We start from the raw sequence: 24444 nt of genomic DNA on the forward strand, positions 1-24444 counted from the left end.
TCCCATATTCAGTTTAGTGGTTGAGGGCGGGGGGGGGGTGTCACAGTGCCTGCCATATTTCCTTCTGGCCCGTGCGCTCAGGTTAATCCTCTCTTTCGAGCTGCTCCATCTGCATCTTTGCGCGCCGGCTGGCATGCCTCGAAGACTCGGCACATAAGCTCGGGGAGGGGAAACAGTTTTTTATACCTGGCTCAGGAGATTTCCAGCACTCAAACTGCAACTGTGGGGAGAAATCTGCCAGAGCCTGCAGAGCGCTTCCAGCACCTCCCTTTGTTGCTAGCACGGCTGGGTAACTACTTTCTGCTTTTCCTACTCCGTGCACAGTGAAAAAAGTTAATAAAGACACGTGGTGCTGGAGCACAGCACTTTACAAATTTCACATGCAATGAGAATCAAACGGGGACGGGGCGAGTGGCCCTTGGCAGCACGTAGTGGAAAACACCAGACTACGGTGTCATCTTCTCCTAAGTAACATAATCGGCTTAGAAGGGTTGATGCTGAGGACTGGTGATGCTGCCTTGGACTACTGAACACACAAATGCTAACGAGGTGTGGCAGAGCGCAGAGAGCTTATTAATAGATCTGTGAGCAGTGTGATCAAAATCAAGCTATTAATAAGAACAATATTCAGATCTATTTTATGATATGGACTTATTTATCAAGCAAATGTGCCAAATATTCTCTGGTTACAGTTTCTTGAAGGAGAGGATTTCCTGGTTTTTCTCTCTTTTCCATCAGGAAACATGTAATGACCTCGAAACTGTGGAACGGCCTCCCTGCAGGTCTCAGGGGTTTGAAATCTATTGACACCTTTAGATGAAATCTTCTTTTTAACGTCGCTTTCTCCTGAAGTGTCTTATCTTTTTACTAACTGCTGTATGTTTTTTGTCTTATCCAGTTGTTTCAATTCTACCTTATTTTATTTTTCCATTGTCTTTGATTTTATAGTTTCATTACACTTGTTATTATTCTTTAGGCCTTTTACGGCCCTGCTCCCAGAAAGCCCAGCCTGCTCTGATTGGTCAGCACTCACAGGTCCAGGCAGCACCACCCACAATGTTTCCACATCAACTCGCCTTGTTTTTGTGGCCACAGCCAAGGGGGGGGGGGGGGGTTAAGACAGTTTCTGAATAAATGCTGTGTGCATCTCTCAGTGGATTGAAAGTTTTTATACTTTCAAAGTATTTCTATAGCACCTAGAGCTGCTTTATAATCAAGAAAATACATAGAAATCTGACTTTCTAGAATCTTTCTTTCTTTGGGTTCTGTATGATCAGTCTGACAGTAACTAGACATATCTCACTATTTTACATTTTAAAGACTGAACTTATAATTGAATAATCACAACAATAATCAACAGTGAAAATAATCAAACTTGCAGTCCTAAAATAAATAAAGATGATGTTCAGTGCAGAGGACTGTGTTCCACTATTAGACATCACATCATTCATACTAAACTTTTCATATGAGGAAAGTTGAAAAGTATAATTGAGTTATTCGGCATTAAACAATAACAAGGAGGATCACAGGTTTAAATGGGAGTTTTGAATATACAGGCTGTGTGCTGTGCATCTTGCAGGTTTAAATGTGGACTTTGATATGAGCATAAGGTAAGTTCACTTTTGTATGTCAAGACTGTAAGTCTGACACTGCATGACGGCATTTCTGTACGTATGTATTTGATATATGCTGCATTTCTGAAGCTCCTGAGGCATTTCTATATCATTAGGAACTACAACTGAGACAGGAATTGCCCTTGCATGCTTGCATGTTGTGAGGTCAACACAACAAAACAGTGCACATACAGACCCATTCATCTACCTGTTCTCTAGAGATTCAAAAAGCACTGACTCACAATGAACACACAGAGCATTACATGGCTTAAAACAATGATGGATACTTCATGGTCTGTCACACTGAGTCATATTTGTCCATCAGTCTGTTAACAGTTTGTCAGATGTTGTCAGATACTGAAGCATGATGTGCCACTGTGTCAAAGCAACATACATCTCTGCAACATGTTTACCTTGTCAGACCTTCAGGAGAAAGACAGACTGTCCAAGGAAGAGCCCGTCACTGAATCCAATTATTATTAAAGTGGATTGTTCTGACTAATGAGGTCATTTGTCAAGAGCCACCTTATGGCGCTGACCCAATAAAGAAGGAAACACAACCCAGGCAACACTTGACTAGCGAGCTTCAGCCGTCTTTGAGCTATTAATGCTCAGGTTTGCTACAAGCAGAAACTGACATCGACTGTGATTCTTGCTCAGAGGCACTTCAGCAGGGTGCGTGCTTGCTGACAGAAGGGTTGAAGCCAGAGTTATCACATTACATCTGAGACATCCTACTCACTGTGGAAAGTATTTCCTCAATTATGTCAGAAAAATTACCAATTCGAGTTATTAATATATATTTCCAGTTCCAACATTACATGATTCAATGTAATGTGATTAAAAAAGTTCTGACTTCAACAGTAACTTCAACTTAAACTAAACGAGAAATAAAGACTTTCAATCACTTTTGCAAACATGAGAAAGTGCAAAGTCCAACCAACAAAAACTTTTTTTTTTAAACAGTCCTGCCTTCCTGCCTGCCGTTTAATTAAATTAGAGACTGCATGCCTTCTCCCCCAAATTAATACTGTGTTTCGAGAGGAAATACATCACTTTAAGGATGCAACAATACCACTTCATGAGACCTACAAAAAAGAGAGATTTTCCAAAACCTGTACAGTGTGCTCTATTAATATGTGAGAAAAAAATTGACAAAGTGTCCAAACTCATGTTTTTGTCCAGTGAACTCAAGTTTTAAAAGTCAGCATTTTAAAGGCCAAACACCTGCACAACCGAGACACAATGAGACACAGGAGGGAAGGCGAGCATTGCACGGAGAGGAGACGTTTGCCAAAACTTCCTTGAAGGCCAACAGAGCAGACTGCACACAGGGAATTAAGAGATAAAGAGCAATTTCCAAACTGGGGGTGGAGGTGGGGTGGGGTGGGGTGTTGCAACAACGAAGCACACTGACTGCTGGACTGAGACGCTGTGTTTTGGTGCTGCACTGCCTGCAAAGCATGAGGAAGTCTGACACCTGCTCAGTAGCATCAGACAGATCGTGATGCATTTCGTCTGTGATCACTTCAGTGACTGGATGATACCGTAAACAACCTTCTGTTAAAGGTCACGGCAAAGTATGTGTGTGTTTATGTGGGTGTACAATATGTTGGGATCTTGAAATGACGCTAAAGTTGTCTTCATACCGCAGGATTTTGGAGATGGAACTGTTGAATGTGTGAGTGAATGAGTGTCCACCTGAACTTAACCAAGACAAACCCAAACACATTAGCCTGAAGCGAATAAACATGACCATGTAGGGCAAAGTAGGGCTTTAACCCGTCTGCAGTAGAGTTTCAGTTTTCCTCCTATCGAGACAAACAGCAGGGGACAAAAACCAATAATAATAGCAATGTCTTAATAATGCACCGCAATACAAGAGGAGTTTAATTTATGCTTATGTAAACAAAACCACAAACCAAACTGGGCTGCATTTCCAAAGCAGCAGACTATTTCAGCACATTGGGAACTCCCTAAGAGGCGGCTACTGTGCAGATATAAATCTAATTCATTTGCATTTCCCAGTTTGAAGCTCTCTGGTTCTGCTGGTTCTCCAGCATTCCTGCTTCCGTGTCAGCTCTGAGAACCTCTGCCAGCGATGTGGCGTGACTCCAATAAAACAAACACACAAACATAACACCCTTTAACATTTTCAGCCTCTCCCACGGTGACCTTAGGAGCACTGACGCCTGAACTCATCCATTATCTTGCTCTCATCTGTCACTTAGAAAGCAACAGTCTGTGTCCATAACAAGTCAAATGCGAGGCAGAGGAAGAATTAGTTAAGTACCTGGGGAAGGAAAGCGGGGTGTTTAAACTGAACAGTGGTTAAATGACCTTAAAATCAAACGTGCACCTTCTTTTGGATGAACATCTGACTTTTCTGCACTTCCACCAGACATTTGGAGCATCTCAGAGTGCATCTGAGGTGCACGGGTCATCAGTTCAGTAAGCATTCCCAAATATATCCCAGCTGACTCCTCATTTACAAGCCAACAGCTGACCTGTAGTTGGTGCTTTGGCGCAGGCTTAATTGTATATTATGGCTGGACTTGACTTAACTGCGTCACAGCCAATCATTTGTAAAGGCATTTCCTCTATTCCCCACGCCACGCTCTTCTCTGCATTCCAGGCCACGTGGAATCACAAGAAAGTGGACATGGTGTGTTGAACTTCAAAACATGCTGACCTGCAGTGACAGAGCTCAAAGCTGCATCCAACAGTTCACTGTTCTACCTCAGCCTGCACTCATCACTCGGGTATCTCTTTCACATTTAATTTAATTAAAATAAAAACAGATTTTTAACAGGATGCTCTCTGATCAAGACTGAAAATATGTTCCTGCTTCAATCAACTAGCAGCCAGTGATAAATGCAATGAGGAAAGTTGTGATGAGTGTGTCACATTTCTCTGCATTACTACTGAACGGTGCAAATGTTGTACTTGTATGCGGTTTTCACAGGACAGCGCCGCACAGATTAAAGGCACTGCTGTAGATTAAATTGCCCAAATGTAAATAAGGCAGCTCAAATTAGCTCAACCTTAAACATCCACAGTAGTAAAATGTAATGCTGCAGTAATATCAATCTTAAAACACCATATATAATATTAGAACACAGACAGGGAGCCGAGCGCTTTGATTTGTGCGTCCACGCCGTGGAGAAGATGGAGAAAAATCTGATTCTGTGGAATTGGTGAACTATGAATTATGGGCTTTTTGGCTCATTTCCAGGGGTTGGCAAGCTAGCCTACGATCACTCTCAGGATGGACTGGGCCTCTTCCACTGGTGAGTCATGTTACATGCGGGCATTTTCTGAATTCATTAATAGCTCAGATGGGAAGCTTTGGCAGGCTGTAATGTGGCCCATGAGCCACCAGTTGACCATCGCTGCTATAAAGGTAAACGGAAGTGGCCATTTTTCACTATGTTCTTACAGTTTACAGAGCAAATGATTAATCAAGGAAACAATTGGTGGATAAATCTATAATGAAAAATGTCTACAGTTGCATCCATAATCTGTTAAAAAAAGCATTGAAACTTGTTTTTTTGATTCTTATTTTTCCTTTTTTCAGTGTACGTATTCTATTTAGATTTGTTTCTCAAACAATTACTCATCTTCTTCTTACTGTAAGTCAATCAAAATGAAAACAAAGCTCTTTTTCGACCACCACCCGCACAAGTGAAGTCAGTCCTTCTCTTTTCGTAAATGTATGAACTGTGTTATACAGATTAAGTTTCATTTTTATGATTAGTGGTATTTTCTTCCTCGTTATATGCGGAGTCTCAAATCAAAACTTCCTGATTGCAAATAAGAGGATGTGAATCAAACAGGAAAGTGCCTACACTGTCTGACACTTCAGGACTTTAAATGTGCTGTCCTGTTTCCTCTGTGTCTCTCACCTTTTTGCTTATTTGTTATTGATTATAATAATATTCCAAGTAAGTAATTTCTTCCTCAAATGTCTCATTAATCATTTTGCCTCTGCATTATTCTTGCGTTTAAACTGGAGGATATTTGCATACCCTAATTTTCTAAACTCTTAATCATTTTCCTGCACTTTGCTAAAATTTGCTGCAGGGACAGTTTAATTCCCCCACACAGGAGTCTATAAAACCTCCCTGCATCCAAAACTTTGATCATAAAACATCATCAAACTCATCCTGCCTTGTCGCAGTCTTCGCTGTGTGACAGTAAATCCACAGACGTGACATGGCTCTGGGCGGGTTAAGTGAGGTGCAGATAAATGAGGACAGTCCCTCTCTCGAGCCAAATGCACATTAATGTGGTTTACGGCGGTCTTTAACAATTAAAACCCTGTGAAATCCTTGTTGTGCAGACTTGACAACTCCAAAATTACCATCTTGAGACCTCTGATTCCACTGAAAGGAACAACACAGTCTGGTGGTAGAGCTGTTTACCCAGCTCGTCTTGCTGCTTGCACTAACAAGCTGTGAGCCTCCAACTCTCCAAGCCGCAGGAGGCAAATGGATTTCGACATGGAGATGGCGAGTGTGCAGATTGATCATCTTTGCTATTTGAATAATCAGCTTAGTGCATGGTAAGAGCGCAATGCCGAGGAAGCACATTGTCACCATCTCATCCTAAACGCATAAAGGTCACCGTTTCAGTCGCCGCGACTCTGGTTCATCTGATGCTTTATAAACTTTACTCACTCTCTGCTCACCAGCTGTCCATTTAACGGTCGGCATTAAAGCAGCACTTTGGCAGCTTTGCATGTTTCGTGGCTCCAAATGTCAGCAACTGTTTGGACAATGTGGACTTCAATACCCAGAAATCCTGTCACAAATTGATAGTGCTGTGCTTCTGAGCAAAAAGAGGATGTAATGGCGCAGAGTCCAGCTCGCTCTGAGCGGTTTGTATTTCACTCAGGTTCAGATTTGTCACTCTCTGTGGGCAGATAAATGACCAGGCCTGACAGAACAATTTCATTTTGGGCAAATGGGCTGAATCTTCAGCATGCTGCTGTGTGAGAGGACTATAAAATGAGGCGCTTTTTTTTTTTTTGGGGGGGGGGGGGTATTTGTTATTGTCTCTGCTAGATTTGATTATTATTGAGGACAAGATGTGAGAGGATTTATGTACAGGTGGCCACAAACCAATCAATACTCATTAATGACGGAGAAATTTGACTGGAAGCTAAAAATGAGGTTTTTCAGGACCAGACCGGTCGTGTCGACATTTGATAAGAGCTCCACAGAGCAGCTTCATACTGAAGGTGGTGTGCTGTGATAGAAGATCCTTCACATATTCTGTGGGACTGTGCAGAGCTGCAGGGACTTTTGGAATAATAGGAAAGAGGAGACTGAAAAAGAATAATGAAAACTGATCTACTGCTTCAAATCTAATGTGATTTTTACTTGGGGGAACATCTGAAGTTGTCAATTCATTAACTTTATTATCCCCAAAGCAATATTGATTTGCAGTGTGGGCAGAGAAAAATGAAACATGTACATTAAAAACTATTCAGAAACGCACTCGACAGACTCTCCAGAGACGCCTGACAAACACCAGTAAAGGTGGATCGTCACCAAGAGCGGCTACATTTTGACAATAACAGGCAAAAACAATTAAGTACGGCAATAACCTGAGCTAACTCCCTGCCAACTTCAAAAACATGCACAGTGAAGAGGAATAGTTCCAGCTCCGACACTTTTAAGTACTACAAATGAGCACAAACCACACGTCTTTTTATACTATTACATGTAGCTGCATTGGCTAAAACATCAGATGTTTAGTGTGACCATGCAGGAAATGTGTAAGTTTTAAGTTGTAAGGCAATTTAGAGAAACAAAACATTTCTAACTTTCTGCCTCTCTTATGTGACTCTGCAGTTTTTTCTCTAACTTATATAATCATAAACTAAATCCCTTTGGGTTTTCTAATTTTGGTTGAGAGAAATTAAGCAATTCGAAGACAACAAATTGGACTCTGAAAACCTACAAAAGGCATTTGTCCTGATTTTCTCACGTTATTAGACTCAAAGAAATAGTCAGCTAATCAAAACACAATCCAGAGATCTATAAATAATGAAAACAACCATTAGCCGTGGCCTCGATGACACCTTTGACCTCTAAATTCAGCAGTGTTGAGCATCTCGATGATGACGAGGGGACAATGCGGTCAAATAAAAACAAACACAGCTCTGTGCAGTCCATTTCTCCGGGTCTTGATTTTTGATCTCGTATTTTGAAAGGAAGCCTCTGAGGTCTCAGTGAGCCACAAGAGCGCTTTGAGTTTTTTATTCACCGCAACAGCAAAAATAGCCAAGGCAGTGACCCTTTAAAAGACCGACCAGCTCTTCTGTGTGCAACAGAACAGGCTTCCCTAATAATGGCAGCGGTGACTGTCATCTGAGCCTCTGAGGATTTATCGGCAGGAATACAGTACAGATGCAAGAGCGGACAGGTACACGAGCATTGAAGATGCAATCAGACAGGTGAGCGTCAAATAAGATTACATTACTGTCGAAGGCAAGTGTCATTTGCCACAACTAATGCCAGAGGACAGCACTCAATCACCGCCGAGTCCCAGCTGAGTGAGAATTCACAGTTTAGCTGAGCGCAGATTTATTCAGTTCCAAATATTCCAAGAACGCTGTCAAATGTTATCATCACGGCTCATAATGTCGTCCAAAAGATGGATAGATGAAAGACAGGCTCTTTGATATTCACTCTGACACTTTATCAGCGTTTGATTTGAATAATGAAAAACTACTTAAAATTGCAAAAGCCCTTAAAACCTTTCACAGAACAGCTGAACCTTGTACCAACGTGACAAACTCGAGTGCTAAATGTTGCTCGTGTTTGTCAGTCTGCTCCCACATGAGTACCTCTTATTTCAAAGCTGCATTAACCAATATTTTGTCTTGTAACACTGAATCAAATGTCTATTTGCAATGATAGAAACAAACCGCAGCTCCAATTAGCTTTTTAGCCACTTTTAGCTTAATGTTTGGCTTTTACGGTACATTTTAGGTTTAGTCTCCGAGGTCTCAACAAACTTGTTTCCAGCAGCAGTGGTGGCTGTTTTTAAAACTCTCATAAACCCACTGTGCACTACTGACTCAGCACCAATGGCAAAAACACAGAGCTAGCGACTAGCTGGTGAACATAGTGGAGCATTTTGCAGCTAAGGGTCCATATATTATTTTCAGGAGCTGGTGGAGACCAAACCAGAGATAAAACAAGACTTCAAATGAAGGGCTGCTGCATGCATAAATACGCAATTGTTTGCCAACAGGCTGACTTTTATAGTCCTGGTCCTGGTCACACCAGAAAGTAGCTGGAGTTCATGCATGCATTCCTGCAAATAAGTTACTCAAAGCTGGATTATGTTGTGACTCACAAGACTAGTTTGCAAACTACAGTACTGTATATAATGAGCTAACAGCTAACACGCTCGTCAGTCAGAGTCACAACCATCAAGATAGCCGTCGGCTGGCAAGCCTGCTGTCCAAGGGTCAGTTTGCAAGCTAGATAGCTTTGTCGCTAACGAGACAATAAATTCCCACAGTGTGCAGACATGTCCCACTGACTCATGTCAACTGCGGTTAAATGTTGGTCAAATTTACACGTTAAAGTTCACCAAAGTCGAACATGACACAAAACACAGATGTAGAAATGACACTGAAGTGAATCGATTTCACTATGACGACTTATTTCAGAGCATCACTGAACGGGTCCACACTCACAGTTGAGTGTTTCAATTATCTTTAATATTGAAGGATTATGTTTCTCCAGGTGACTTTCAAGATGGCACCAAATACAGGAGAGCTGATGGGAGATTTGTAACACAACTGCAAGTATGTATGCATGCAAATATAGATGGACCAACTGAATGTCTTGTGAAAAGCTGCAGAGTGGCTCAAGTGAAGGACTGGATGAGCAGCAAATTCATGTGGAGCTGTTGTACCTTTGAGATGAGCTCGTCGTGGTTGGCCAGGTGTGCCCGGCAGTGGATGCAGCTGTAGGTGCGGTGGCAAGATGGCAGGTAAGCCTGGAAGGTCTTAGACTTGGTCATCTTCACCATGTCAGTGGGGCAGGGCTCCTCGCTGGTGTCAGGGCTGGCACTGGAAGAGTTGCAGCTCTGCTGGACTTGCTGACAGAAGAAACACTGGAAGATGCAAGCAAAAGCCGTCGTTGTTGTGGAGTGGGTGTGTGGCACGCTCCACACAGACACCACGGGAGAAAATCAAACCTGCGGGGGGGAAGAGGAAAAGAGGAGATGTGGTGAGAGGCACGTTCCATGCTTACTATTTTTAGAGCTCATGATCTTGATTGCATTTCCAATATAAGCACATTTGCTCAAGCAATCATTTGATTACTATAACCTATTATGTGATTACAGTCGCATGTTGTTGACCACCAGCGTGGCTGCACGGTGATGTAGCTTCATATTATGACACATCAAACACGCCCTTGTTTATGTAAAACCACATACCATGTTTCACTTGGTCACAAACTATTTCATTATTCATGAATTATGACGGGAGCGAGTCCTTGCTTGTTCAGTCCCTCTGGAGTGAATGATGCAGGATCAGACTGTTGTAGCTTTGAGATAAAAGTTTGGTGTTTTTGTTGTTTTGTTTGGTTGCTTTTGTCAGGAAAAGTTCACAAAATCCGCCAAAGGACATTATGTGTAGCCTATCTTTGAGTTTCTTAAATTGTATTTACTGTAATTATACTTTAATATTATACACAGACGCATACACACACATATATGTATATACATACACCTGCATACATACGTTAGAGAAAGCACTGAAAATAAAGAGAGGCTTTATCATGTTTTCAGTGGCTGAGATGAATTCAGCATGCCTGCAGGAGGTTCAGCTCTACAGGAACAAACGCATACCAGCTCAGCTCATAGGCAGGACAGACTAGAATAGCCGATGAGACAATGCAGCCAAGACACAATGAATGTGCGACCTTTGAAAAAAGGGAGTCAGATTGACAAAAACGACCGTGGAGGTGTACAACAACGCCAAATATTCACTTGAATGAAGACCTGTCCCCCCCCCCCCCCCCCTCCCGCTGTGATGCTGCCTGGACTTTGGGTGCAACAAGAATTTGGATGCCAGCTGACCAAATATGACGTTCATGCTTAAAGCGACGCCAAAAATATGCATACTTAATCTTTTTAACCTGGAGACTCAAAAGGTAATTTGTTTCCTCAAATGACAATAAACAAACATGCCCTACTCTCACAAAAAAAAAAATCACATTATCAAAAAGGCCAATTTTGTTTTATTTGACCCGCTTCTGTTCGAACATTTCCGTCTCCCTCCCTCGTTTGTACACTGCTGCCTTGGTCTCCGTGCTGCCCACCGCCTTTTATGACCCTTTAATTTTTCTTGTCAACTGAATTATCATTATTAATTGCTTTGTTTGTGTGTTTGTGTCTGTGGTTTACAGCCAGTGGGAACTAAAAGGCTCAGCTGTCAAAGGAAATATTTTACACTGTTGTTCCTGTAAACAGTGCTTTCTGTGCTCAGAGATGATGGCCGTCTGGTGTCTTTAAATGGACACTGAGGTTTGAGGTTATGGAGGTTTGCTCATACGAGCCCCTTACTAGTTTATTACTCTGCAGTTGGTTACTGTTACTACACATCTTGATCTGTTTTTCCATTCTGTTCAATTTGTTTTACACTCTTCTAATCTTTCTTTTCAAGGCCTCTCAGATGATCTAACTATATTAATGCTGTCTTGTTACTTACTTGTCAGTCATCTGTAAAGCACTTTGAATGGCACCCAATGAAGTTTATTTGATAAAATGTTAGCTCGGTTTTGGTTTCCATCAACTCCTGGGAAAAATAATCCTGAACTGCTAAACGCTCAAACTTCTTTCTCATCTAAACTGCCAGCTTTGTTCGTCCACCAACTCCCTTCAGGTGGCTAAACATTAGCTAACTTTAGCTGGATACTGTTGCGTAATTAATATTGCCGAGTCTGTCTGCATCCAATGAGATGCTCTGATTTACACCGACCCTCGGGGCATGTGTAACCATTTAGTTGTCTCTTTGAGTTATGTTGTAATTTATCTCTGTGATGCAACCGCTTTAACTTAAGTAAAGAATAAATCACAACTTTGCAATAACTTCTAACTAGAATCAGTTTGGACTGGATGAGAATCAGCACCTCCAAATCTGAGGCCATTGTTCTCTGCTGGAAAATGGTGGATTGGTCCCTCTGGGTTGGGAGAGACTTGCTGCCTCAAGCATCGGAGTTCAGGTATTTTGAAATCTTGTTAACGATGCCGCAGGCAGATTGGTTCGGCCTCAGCAGTAATGGCGGCGCTGTACCGGACCATTGTGGTGAGGAGACAGCTGAGGCAGAAGGCAAAGCTTACGACTGACCAGTCGATCCAACCCTCACCTGCAGTCATGAGCTTCTGGGTAACGACTGAAAGAATGAGATCGTGGATACAGGAGGCTGTAATAAATGTCCTGTGTCGGGAGGCTGGGCTAATGCTTGCAGGTGAGTGAGGAGCTCAGACACGCAGAGGGAGCTTGGAGCAGAGCCACTGCTCCTCCACTGTGAGCAGCCAGCTGATGTGGTTTGGGCATCTGATCAGGAGAACTAGTTTGCTTACACTGTGTGACTACTACTATTAACTTAAATGAAGGATGTGAGTATTTTTCCCACTGCTGTACTGTTTTCATGGATCACCTGTCAGTCAAACTGTGTAGGCGGGACTATGACATCTTGTGTCTTGTTGTTGATTAAAACCAGACTGCCTATAGGTGGTGCTGTTTATCAGGTCAGACTGTCATTTCTTAGAGTTACTGTAAAAACACACTCAGAAAACACACTTTCAGCACACCTGAGGATCTTTATTTGGTGACAGTACTGAGAAAAAGAGCTACTTGTCTAAAACTGTTGAGTACTTTTGTTTATGATTAGCAAAAAAAATGACACTTTCTGTCTGCCATAGTTTGGAACCTGGTACTTCTTTTGAAAGAGTATCTGCAATTTAAAAGGATGACAGACATTAAAGTGATGTATCCTCATTGTTTCTTAACAAAAGTGTTGAATTAAGGAAAAAACTACCTGTTGTCATTTTTTCCTCAAACTACCTTTGTCTTAAAAATATACAGTCTACTGCAGCCCACGGCCTCAAGAGTCACTCTAACGAACAACGCAGCAAAACAAAGGTTGCACCTTGTTAAAAAACAAAACACAACAATAACTCTGCTGCATCCCTGAGAGTGAAAACACAATGAAAACGAGCTTCAGCGGCTCCAGAAGTTTCCAGTTGAGCTCAATGTGCTGCAACAGGAAGAGCAGCACCGAGACAGAAGCCAGCAGCCAGACGAGAAAACAAAGGGGCTTCCGCAACTCAACAGGAAGCAGCCGTGACGTGAAGCATGGCTGCTCTGCAGACACACACACACACACACACACACACACACACACACGTCTGGGAAGGCACAGAGGTGAGAACTGACGTCCCAACGCCGTGGCTCCAGACGAGCCATATTTTCATACATACTGTATAATCTGCACAGGTGCCTGAGGCATAATCCCTGCATGAAAAGGACAAAATCCCCTTTCTGAATTAGCCCAGTTTAACCTCTGCGGCACGTGCACAGGGAAAAGTAAACACACACACAGACACAAGAGCTTTATAAGTGTGTCACACTCCAGCATCGTCGCCATCGGTGATTAGATGAGCTTTGTGCAGCACATCCCTATAGAGGAAGGGTTGTCTCACTCACACATACACATACACGCACGCACGCGCGCACACACGCATGCTGTCTTTTGCGTTAAGACACTCCTCCTCTTCCAATACACACACAGTGACAGCATGACATGACGCACACACACATTTTGCTTCATAAATGCCAAATAAGGACAAGTAAACATCTGTGGAGCTTTTTGTTTATTTGTTTGTTTTGGTCCTCTGTGAAGCCAAGTTGCTGGCTTAAGGGTATTTGACAGCACATGGTTTTCTTTGTGTTCACTTTTTATGGTCTTATTTTAGCGTTTTCTGCATTTTATTTTAACTGCAACAGCTGACAAATACTTGAAAATGACGCCATGAATCCTATAAAATCATTTCCTGGCAGCAGAATTCGCGTCTCCTATGTTACAGCCTTCTCCATCACCTGGATACAGGTGAAAATTTGGATTTAAATGACGTTGTACTGAAGGATAGACGACAGGAAAACTACATAAAAAAGAGACGTGAGTTGAGTCGACAGGTAACACAGCAGGAACAGCTGATAGGCAAACTGAGCAAAGTGAAAACAAAGAGGCAGCACACTGTGCGTCTCTGGTAACCACGAACAGGAAGAAGTGTCCAGACAAAAGACTCCACTGAATCTCACCATAAAAGCAGCACATTAACGACACAACATGCGTCTTGACGGTGATTTTTAGCTTCTGGGCAAGTTAATCTTGACATTACAGTGTTTTGCAACCTCCCTCCTTCCTCTTATTCCTCCACCTTCTCTTCTAAATGTGTTTATTCCCCAACAAAGAGCACGACGCCAGCTCAAGTGCAACAGTGTCGCCGTGCTGGCTGTTTTCTTGTTTGTTTTTCCGAGCTTGATGCGGTCTGTGAATCCAGCACGACACCAGAGCCGTGTTTGCTGCTTTTCTGTCAGTTTCTTTCTTTTCTTTTTCTTTTTTTTCGGTTGGAGGTAAACATTTCCCTGCTGCTGTACTCACCACCTGGATCAGATCTGAGCAAAACGCAGCTTGGTGGAAAACTGCTTGCTGGAGAAGGAGAAAGATGTTTTTTGGAGTTAAATAAATGATTGTCGTCGTCCCAGGCTCTGGTCCATGGGTGATGCTGCCAGATGGGAACTTATTGTTGTGTCCTTTGGGTGCTGACGGATCTCATTTTTCCCAACACGGGCTTTTGTTGTGTCTTTTGTGTGCGTAATGGACTGGCCTGGTTACTTTGGTACGGAAACGTCAGCACGTGGGGCGGGAGATGGAGCTGGGATTGACTGACGGTCTGGCCAATAGGTGGCGGCGCTGCCTTCAGGCTCCCGTGGGAAAGATGGAAACCAGGCATTCAGGGGGGAAATAAAATGTTTTATTTCTTTACTATTCGAGTATTCCATTAAGTTTATGTTTTCTTCGAAGTTTGATTATTATTTCATGTGTTCTTAAGCATCCTCTATTTATTACCTCACCAACTGATTTCATTCCCTCAAGTATAATATTTGTATTTAATTATTTACTGCTACTTCATTATCTCTATTATTTCTGACTCACTATTTGTACTTACTGTTTATGTATGATGCACATTGTTTTTATTTTAAAAATTTTACTTTTGTTTTTGACTAAATGTACAATTTGGATTTTGGTTGTTTGTTCTTATGTTTCTTTACTCAGACCTGACTCGTGCTGCCTTGGTATACTTTCTAGGAACAAAAGATCATTTGAATCATTTCCCCATGTGTGTTTCACATGATGTTTAATGTTGTTTGGTAACTGAACCCAAATATTCTAAAGCAGTTTTAAGTGGAGGTCAAGATCATTTGTATGTTGCAAGTGTGTGTGTGTGTGTGTGTGTGTGTGTGTGTGTGTGTGTGTCAAAGTTGAGAATCATTTTTCATAAGCTACAAATATAATCATATAGGCCCGTTTTAGCTTCAGAAAAACAAGGCTCTGAAAGGTATTGTTTTGTTATTACTGAAAGGATTATTTCCCATGTGACCTGAACGCGCCACTGTCGGGAGGAGGGAGCGCACAGATACCCGGATGTGTAAATAAATACAAGATGAGAATATGAATCTGACTCTTCTTTCTCTCATATGAAAAACAATACTTTCTGTTTGTCATGCTTGGTTTTCCACCTGCAGCTCTCTGCCATAATGAAAGCAGAGTCACATTTCGTTTCTGTACGTTTTCAACACATTTGTCACTCAAATTACCAGTTGCATGATGAATCATTTCTAGATGCATCACAATGTGGACTGGTTAAGTGGCATTACAGGTTGAAGAGAAAGGATCCTGAAATGTCTTCGAAGGATGTCAAACACAGCAAAACATAGGATCTGACAATATCCAGATACCATACGGGAGGAGAAGCACCAGAAAGCAACATAAGTCATAACTGAGAAGCATAGAAACACTAGAACAATAATATAGGATCATTTTTCTTGAAAAGCAGTCAAACAGTTCTCTGAGGTTTAGCGCCAAAACAAGCCCACTGGTTCATTTTAGAAACAGATCAATATTCATTCATGGAGTGTTTCTTTGGGCTTTGACGTGTAAGACAAAGCTGCAGTTCTTACTTTATAATAAAAAACACACAAAAACAAAACAGCAGCTTGATGCTCCCTCCTCCTCCTCCTCCCCCTCCACCTCATCCTGCTGCTGCACTGTTTATGTCAGTACTGCATCATCCTGACATTTAACTGATACACATCTGAAACACAATGCCACGGATGAGGTCATTAAATGTGAGGAAAAAATACTGAAATTAAACACTAAGCTGGTACCTACCCCCCCCCCCCCCAAAGAAAAGCCTGCCCTCGTGCTACCCTTGCTACGTCGAGGACGCGCGTCAACAACAATTCATGGGCTGCTTTCATGTGCACTCCCTTTCATTGACAAAACAAACAGATGAATCAAAAATAACGTTGACGACGCAGCATGAGCCAGGTTATGTTGCAATACCTTAACACCCTCAGAAGTGCCGCTCCACCACAGGATGCATGTAAACACTGCACGCTGCAGCTTCACTCATGGGTGCAGGCTGTGTGCGCGTGACCGTTATGAAATCCATCCTTTCACTGTGTTTTTGTCCCCTGTTCACGTGGCATCATAAGCCCCCCAAAACTGACCGAGATCTGCAGCCAAAGAGGCACACGGATGATGATGATGATGATGATGATGAGGATCATCACGGAGAGAGCGCATATCATCAGCTGAAAGGGGAGCTGCACGGCAGAGATTTTGTTCTTGAATGTAACTCGAGGATCACATTGCAAAACGTGTCTCATTAAGGCAAGGAGACACTGTAACATTATAATTAATGTAAGCGGGTTATTAAAGGCCTACCATTATGTAAATCCTACAGAAGTGTCATCACAGAGAAACGGGGAATTCAATATTAGCATATAAATGGCTCACTTTACGGTTCCTCGGGTCTTCTGCGTATATTCTAAGACTGTTAATGGAATATTTAAGTGGTGTTCATGCAAAACATAGCCTAGTTTAATGGCTCTGCATACGTCGCAAAACACAAGAAGCCTAATCCTCGGATGAATTTAAGCATGACATAAACATCCAAAAACTATAAGTACTTCGGTGCAACAGGAAACAAACACAAGTATTATGACAGCTACAAACACACCACACAGACACACACACACATTAGAGTGTCTAAGGGGACATTACAGCAGTTATGACAGTGATTTTCCTGACAAACACACGCGTGTCCTCCAGCAGGTCACTGGCTCTCCACTCACCCCAGAAACACTTCGCCTTCCCCCCATCGGAAACCAGAACAACCCGCTGAAGAAATCTGTTTCTCCGCTGGAGCTGCAAGAGTCTGGCTGTTAGTTAAAAAAAAAACAAAAAAATAAAAAAATAAAGACGCCTTCACCGTCCCATAAAGGTAGCAGCAGCTCGTCTAGGTCGGGCCGAGTTCCATTAAAAAGTCTCCAAAAACATTGGATGTCCTCGGTGGATCTTCTCTGCGTTCATAAACCTCTCTGTGCTAAACCGAGAAATCAGCCGGATATCTCCGTTGGTCCCATCCGTGAGGCCTGTCAAAGCGTGTGCATGCTGGAGCAGCTTGCAGCTTTTTTGAAAGGTTTTAAGCTCTGTGCCTTCAGCTCTCCGACATCAGCGGCAGGACAGGCCGAGCTGTCCCGTCTGCGGCCTTATTTATAGTGAAATCCTAATCAGCTCTGTGATGCGCAGCGCGCTTTGAATAATGTACGAAAACATTCACGACAGTGCAGCTGTCACACCAGACCGTCCGATGGGTTTTAAAGTGTTTCTATTCCCCCCGGGATGAGGCGTCATCTGATTTTGGTTAAAAACATCAACAAAAAGTGTGGAAAAAAAGGTGTTTTATTCCATCTACCGGTGCTGCCTTCAGGTGCTGCTGGGATTAAGATACTTGAGAAATGAGCGTACAAGAACGTCAACGTGGTACTCTCAGTACCATCTTTAACATTATTATCATCCCATAGGAATACAGTGATGACAATTTATAGCAACAATATATAGTTAAAAAAAAACCTAAAACATGGAATTCTTAAAATACACTTTATACTAACGATAAAGTGAAAACAACTTTTTTTTTTTTTTTTCTTTTTACCCCTAATTAACAACTCAACACAAGGTACAACTTACCTGTTTCTGAAGCTTTCGGTCACATTTGGTTGTCTTTCTCAGAGGAAGAAGTTGCTCAGTTGTCATTGTGATGGTCCAGGCCTCGTTGTTGGTTGGAATACAAGGAACAAAGCAGCTAAAGTAGCCTAGAAAGTTTGTTTTCAGTTTCTGAGTTTACAACTTTGAATGCAAATTGTAACAAAGTGATTTACGTGGATTTATTTATTTTCCTTGGGGGTAAAGGAAGAAATCATGGGCATCATGTTGATAGCTGCCAGTACTGTGTATTCAGTAACGGAACATCTCTTATTCATGTTTTTGATTTCACTATTCAGCTTATACTTGTTAGGTAGCTTAAAGCCTTTAACAAGTTTAAAACAGAGTTTGCTGGATGTCGTTTAGCTGCTACTTCCGACCAAAACATCTGAAAGCACATGTCTTCACCTTTAAATTGCTTTAATTTGATCTTTGTAGAGGTACGTGAACGCAGCAGTAGCCTAGCTACACAGCCTGTTCTACAAATAGCGTCCAATCAGCGAGAAGAAGTGTATACATCTGACCAATCCACTGCGATGGAGGGCGGGGTTAGCGGTCCACAACCAATCAACCCGAGGCCAGACTGTGGACAGCGCGCTCGCGTGGCAGAGGATTGTTTTTGGCTGTGCGCGCTACCGCTACAGACGCGTGCCAAAAGCTAATACCGGATGGTGCGCATGCGTGGCTGCATTGCAAGCACGTGGTCAAAGGAGCAGGTAAACAAACCCTCTCAAAATCAATACAGTTGATTGATATCTAATACAGGTGTTTACTGTAGTTTTATCATATATCTTTATGCCATGTTAATGATAGTGTTTATCTTTTTAATTATTTTTATATTTTATGATTTTATAAAACAATTTTAAACACGTTAACTGTCCGGAAACCTATTTTGGCTGTTTCCTTTCTTGTTCACTTTCATTGCATTTATTTTGTGAAGCAAATAGGATTAGATTTTTTATTAATATTCGTAGATTCAATGGGTTAATAAATCTGGATTTAGCATTCTTTCAAAAAGGAGAGGTGTATGATTGACAGCAAAATATCGTCCATTATTGTGACTGGGTCAAGTTTTGCTAAAGCTTTTCAAAATGAAAGGAAACTAATTAAATTTTGACCTTGATAGAACTTGTAGGCTCCAGAAGTGAATGACATTAATTTATGAATCAGACTGCTTAACGTCGGTGGATTAAGCAGACTGCAGTATTAGCTAATACAACAGCGCCCCCTAAAGGACACTGCGGCATAAAGTGGCTAAACTGCAGTGTGACATATCAATCTGCTGAAAGTCGATTGTCTGAGGACTTGTCCCATTCTTGGTTGGACATTATTGTGTATATTTCTATTTGTATATTTGTATGAGCTTCAAAATAATGCATCCTTACCGATTCCTCCTGATCTTCACCATTTTCACTGCACCATGTTTGATCAAAACTAAACAGAAATACTGTTAGAAAAAAGGAGTTCAAATTTCCTTTGAATGCAAATGCTTTTAAGCAATTCCTCAAAAAAAAGAAAAAAAAAGAAAAAAGAAAATGAAAACAGAGACAGACAACAGGAAATTGCCTCATTTGATGCCTCAGTGAAGTCGCAACAGGAAACGGTGCAAACCTTGGTGGAAATTACACAAGCTTCAAGCAGATAAAGTATATTAAACAATGATGAATGATGAGTACTTTTCATTTGGGTACTTTAAATATATTTAGATGCTAAAACTTTTTCAAGTAAAATTCTAGTATTTCTATTGGTACTGACATACATTTACCCTTCAGCTTCTGTTGCTCAGTACATGAGGTAACATGCTGCCTGGGACTGGAGTGGCACTAAAGTGAGCTGCGAGCCCATCATGACTGAATGAATGAACTGATGATGGAAACACAGAATTTTTCTAATGACACTGACAAAGAAGCCGTATTTGATATGGATTGGTTACGTCACAGCCGATAGCCCATCTGTTCCACTGGTCACGATGCAGCACACTGAACTGGTGTATCACTATCAATCTTACCTGTGAAGGAAAATTCATCAATGAATAAATGTTTCCTAATGAATCATGATTAATAAAGTGAGTCCACAGCTGATTGACAGCATGCAGGATTCTTTGGATTCTTCCCTCTTTGTCTGTATATTCATGTTTTTAAACGTGCACCTTTGTGTTTCGTGTGTTTGTCTGCTGAATTTCTGTGGTAGTGAGTTTTATGAATGTTGCATGAAAAAAATGTATGAAATGCGTGTTTGCATAAAGTAAAACCTGTAAAATCTCTAGACTGTAGATGTAAATTTTGATCTTCCAAGCTTTTTAAAAAGGAAGACATTTGGTCCTCAGACCTTCATCAAGTAAAATGAGTTGGGTCCAACAGCGCCGGCAGTGTTTATGTATAAATATAAGTCACCAAATTCAGATGATTTATTAATTTTTTTTTTTTTTTTAAATGCTACCTGCCAATAAGAGTTTTGAGTGTGCAAGAATGTTTTTGGAGATGTCACCCCATCATCCAAGATAGCTTTCAAAAACTTTGTCCCTCTATAAAAAGTTTGTGAGGATATCGTCTGACTTCTTAGGAAACATTTCGACACTTCAGGAAACACTTTTTCCTCCTCTCGTTATCTTAGCATGAAGACTGGTAATGGGGAAGTGGCTTCATGAAGTCTTGCTGCTCAAGAAGCCACAGCTCCTGGCTCAGAAACAGTCTGGCACATAACCTCCTGTAAAACCTCACTGAAGTGCAAAAACTTGTTTTCACTCTCCAGGTTTTGTACAGATTAAACAAACAAGGCATCACTTGTGTGCCATTCCCCCGAGGCTGCTGGCTGTAGCTTCATATTTGGCGTTCAGATGTGAGTGGTATCGATGTTCTCGTCTAACTCTTGGCTTTTATTGAACTTTTATTTTGTAATTCTGAATGTAATAACGGACGCTGACAGCGGTTAAAGAAGTCGCCTCTCGAGCTTCTGTAGTTTTCTTGAACTCTGGTTTACAAAGAGACTTCACAGAGATGTTAATGAAGGTACAGTGTTTTTAATGAACGTCTATTTAAATGTCATGGCAGAGTTGCAAAAAAAAAAAAAAAAAAGACAAAAACATTAAAAACAGATTTTTTCAAAGTGGCAGTCAGTCTTTAATAATAGCAAAGAAATGCTTCGTTCAAGTCAAATCCTTCACACGACAGCAAAATAAAACTGACTGATCAAATGATTTCGATGGCAGGTCAAACAGGAACCTTTAAAATACAACCAAGGATTTTTTTTCTCTTTCAGAAATGTTAACTACACAATTAAAGGTTTATACTGATCAAAACATACAGAGTGAAGTAGTTCCACTGGAGACAACTCAAACGAGATTAGTGTCTGATAGAAACATAACATTCATTTTACAATAAAAATATCTGCACAAAAACATCAAAAAAAAAGAAAAAAAAAAAGGCTCAAGGAAAAAAGGGTAACGCAAAAAATAGAAATGTTTGCTTTTCATCTTTTCAATACAGTCACAAATCACACAGCTGTGGCAACAAATCTCTTTAAAATTTACATAACTGAAAGATAAGGATACCCGCCCGCCGTCCCTCCCACCCCCAGAATTGATTGTGTTCATTTTTAAGAGCGTATACTGCGATTACAACGGATTCCCGACTAAACAAAAGCTGCACATCTTGGATATCAAGACTATCGAAAAAGGCACAAACAGACAGGTTGCACAAAGAACTCAGCAGAAGCTTTTTTTTTTTTAAACAGCTAATCCCAGTAAGGTTTCCAGTGCCCTTAATGTTCTAACTAAACCCCCAAAAAAGACTATCTACAGGTGAGTCAAGTCCCAGCAGGCACCTCGGATTACAAGTCCCATTCCAACTACTGTAGAAGCAAGTGCATTTAATAATCGCACGACAGACGGGTGTACGGCATACAGCGAGAGTGAGGAGCACTGGGACAGATGAGCCTTTACCTCACGTTAAACGTCTGCTCGGCTCAAATTTGTGAGTGCAAAAACGGTCATTTCTGCAGCGGAGTCTTTCAGATTTCATCGGATGAGTTAAATCTCTGTCGACGGAACCAACAAAACCAGATTCTTGAGAGTGAGCAGAGAGGAAACTGATCAAAACGTACTAAGATTCATTTATATGATGGCTTTATTTTTAAAGGTCCGCTATGTCTTAATATTTCACTTTGAGTTTCCTGGAAAGAACAGTGTAATTCTGCGCAAATTATATTGAAAATAAAGACAAAATTTTGGACATTTATCTCAGTTGAGTTAAATGTATTCAGTTTAAAGCGAGGTGTTGATTTTCAGAGGCATTTCCTTGAAAGGACTGCACCTTTTAAACTTAAGTTTATTCATCAATCATTTATTACTGGACGCTTTAATTCTCCAGTTTTTTTTCTGCTTGCATGGAGACAAATTTCATATTTCACTGTTCATCTGCTCTGTTCATGTGCTGCTCTCAAGACTCTTGACAATCAGAATGAATTCACTCTAAGTGGACAAATGTAACACTAAGGATGTCACGATTATTTATGGAGCTGACTGGCAGAAAATAAACGGTAAGAATTCTGATCAATGACTCATTTAAGACATTTATCAGGGTGAACTACTAAACATTAGCCTGTAACAGCTTCTCTAAACGGTGTTGTATCATTATCTTAATGTCTCTCAATCCTAGACTGTTAGTGTGATTAAAAAAACTCTCTGAAAGATCTGGAGATGTTTTTTTAGTAACGATGATGGAAACAACACTGCACAGTCAGAACCAAATGACATCGTTCTTTTCAGGAAACTTACTCAGAATATTAAGAATTTACAGACCTGGAAGATAAAGCATTACGGATTTTCATTTTCACTAAATCATGAACCCACAGTTTCTATCTCATGTCAGCAGGCTGACTAGCTTCCTTAGATGATTACAGATTCATCTGATGTCTTAAAGAGCAACTTCACATCATCTGAAAATCTAGTTCTCGCTGACCTCCGGCGGTTTAACTTCTCGTCTGGCTGCAGTGATGTGTCAGCATACTGTGACCGTCCGACCGATTATGGCTTGAGTGGATTTCAGCAGAGCTTTAGCGTCCCCTCGCGTTTTCCCACTCAGTTTCAGTCCGACATCATTGAGCCAGAACAAAAGAAAAACAAACTGTGGTTGGACCAAAGCAGAGCAGCTCTCTGTTTGGACAACCCAAACTTGGTTTTTGACACGTACGCAAATGTCGAATAAGAATCAAAAGTTGGGTTTAGCTTCATTTTTCAGACCGAAACACAAATATCACGAGTCTACAGCTCAGCCAGTACTTTTGTCACAGACTACATACATCGTTGTCATCATCGGAACGAACGAAAGATCAGCCAAAGCAGCTCGATAGTTACGAAAACGTCTCATTTTAGACTGAAATCTCCCATTTCTCACTTTAAGTGCCAGAGGAGAAAGATTCTTGAAGAATCCGTTCAGATAGATTTTGACTTTCATCTACTCAGAGATGCTTTTGTGTAAATAATACTACGTTGTTTCATTCACTAGGTCGCTCACACACAACCAAATGAGCTGTTCTTCTGAAGTCGTGGTACTGTGACCTCCCAAAAAAGGCTCGCTGTACCATGAGAACGAACAGATTTGAGGCCCACTTGTAAACAAACTGAAACGGCAGCCATTCGAGGCTGAAGTGAAATGAAGTGACACAGTTGAAGCCTCAGCGCTGCTGACGTGTTGGTTCTTTCCCCAAAGTTTCCACGTATATGATCTTTAGTCATAATTCCTTTTGCTCGAAATAAAATATTCAAATTCAACAGTCTTTAATCAGCAGTTACTGACAAGAAGTAAAAATATGGTATTTTTTTTTTCTCTTTTTGTTTTTTTTATTCCACTGCAGGTGTCTGCTGGTAGTGACACCGCCAACTGTTATCAGCGTGAAAATGTGCAATTTAAAGCAAAATAATGTGAAATGTGAAAGATGATCTTTTACATTTTAGTATTATTTCAACTGTATCACACCTGCATCCCATTTCTCAGGTTCAGGAAACATCGTGTTTGGTGGTTTCCGTGATATAAATACAGATATATGGTTATTCTCCTATTTGCAACCACAACAAGACGTCTTAGCATGCAGATGGAGTTTGGCTAAAAAAAAAAACAAAAAAAAAAACAAGGGGACTGAAATCTGTAGACTTCACAACGATGGAAACAAAACACAGACGGACCAGAGAGAGAGAGAGTGTCGAAGCAAAAGAAAGAAACAGGACGAAAAGCACCATGTGATTGGGAAGTGTGATATACCACGAAAGGTGCAACAGAAAGAGCCCGGGCGCTCTCCTGGCAGGTCTGCCCGGCTTGTGTGGCACTTAACATCGTTGTCTTTGTATACAGAGCTTATAACAGTCATGCAAAGGGCACAGTATTATTCTAACAAGGCGAGAGAGAGAGAGAGAGAGAGATTAACAGAGACTGAAGAGGAGAAAGGAAAACAGCGAACGGGACCAA

At 41.2% G+C, this 24444-nt stretch overlaps 1 protein-coding gene across 2 annotated transcripts in view; it reads right to left on the reverse strand.

Annotated features, from left to right (window-relative positions):
- Positions 1-17713, reverse strand: part of ypel1 (yippee-like 1) — a 33604-nt gene extending 15891 nt beyond the window's left edge. Inside the window, exons 1-2 of one of the 2 annotated variants that reach the window (XM_076730376.1) lie at positions 14315-14532; positions 9552-9836 (exon numbers count right to left, since the gene is read on the reverse strand). In XM_076730376.1, the coding sequence (XP_076586491.1) occupies positions 9552-9668 (117 nt within the window). In that variant the 5' untranslated portion in view covers positions 9669-9836; positions 14315-14532. Of the gene's footprint in view, positions 1-9551; positions 9837-14314; positions 14533-17073 lie in introns of those variants that run through there. The other variant, XM_076730375.1, reaches the window with a different exon arrangement.
- Positions 17714-24444: the final 6731 nt, after the last annotated feature.

Source organism: Chaetodon auriga, chromosome 5 (assembly GCF_051107435.1).
Source record: "Chaetodon auriga isolate fChaAug3 chromosome 5, fChaAug3.hap1, whole genome shotgun sequence".
NCBI classification, from domain to species: domain Eukaryota; kingdom Metazoa; phylum Chordata; class Actinopteri; order Chaetodontiformes; family Chaetodontidae; genus Chaetodon; species Chaetodon auriga.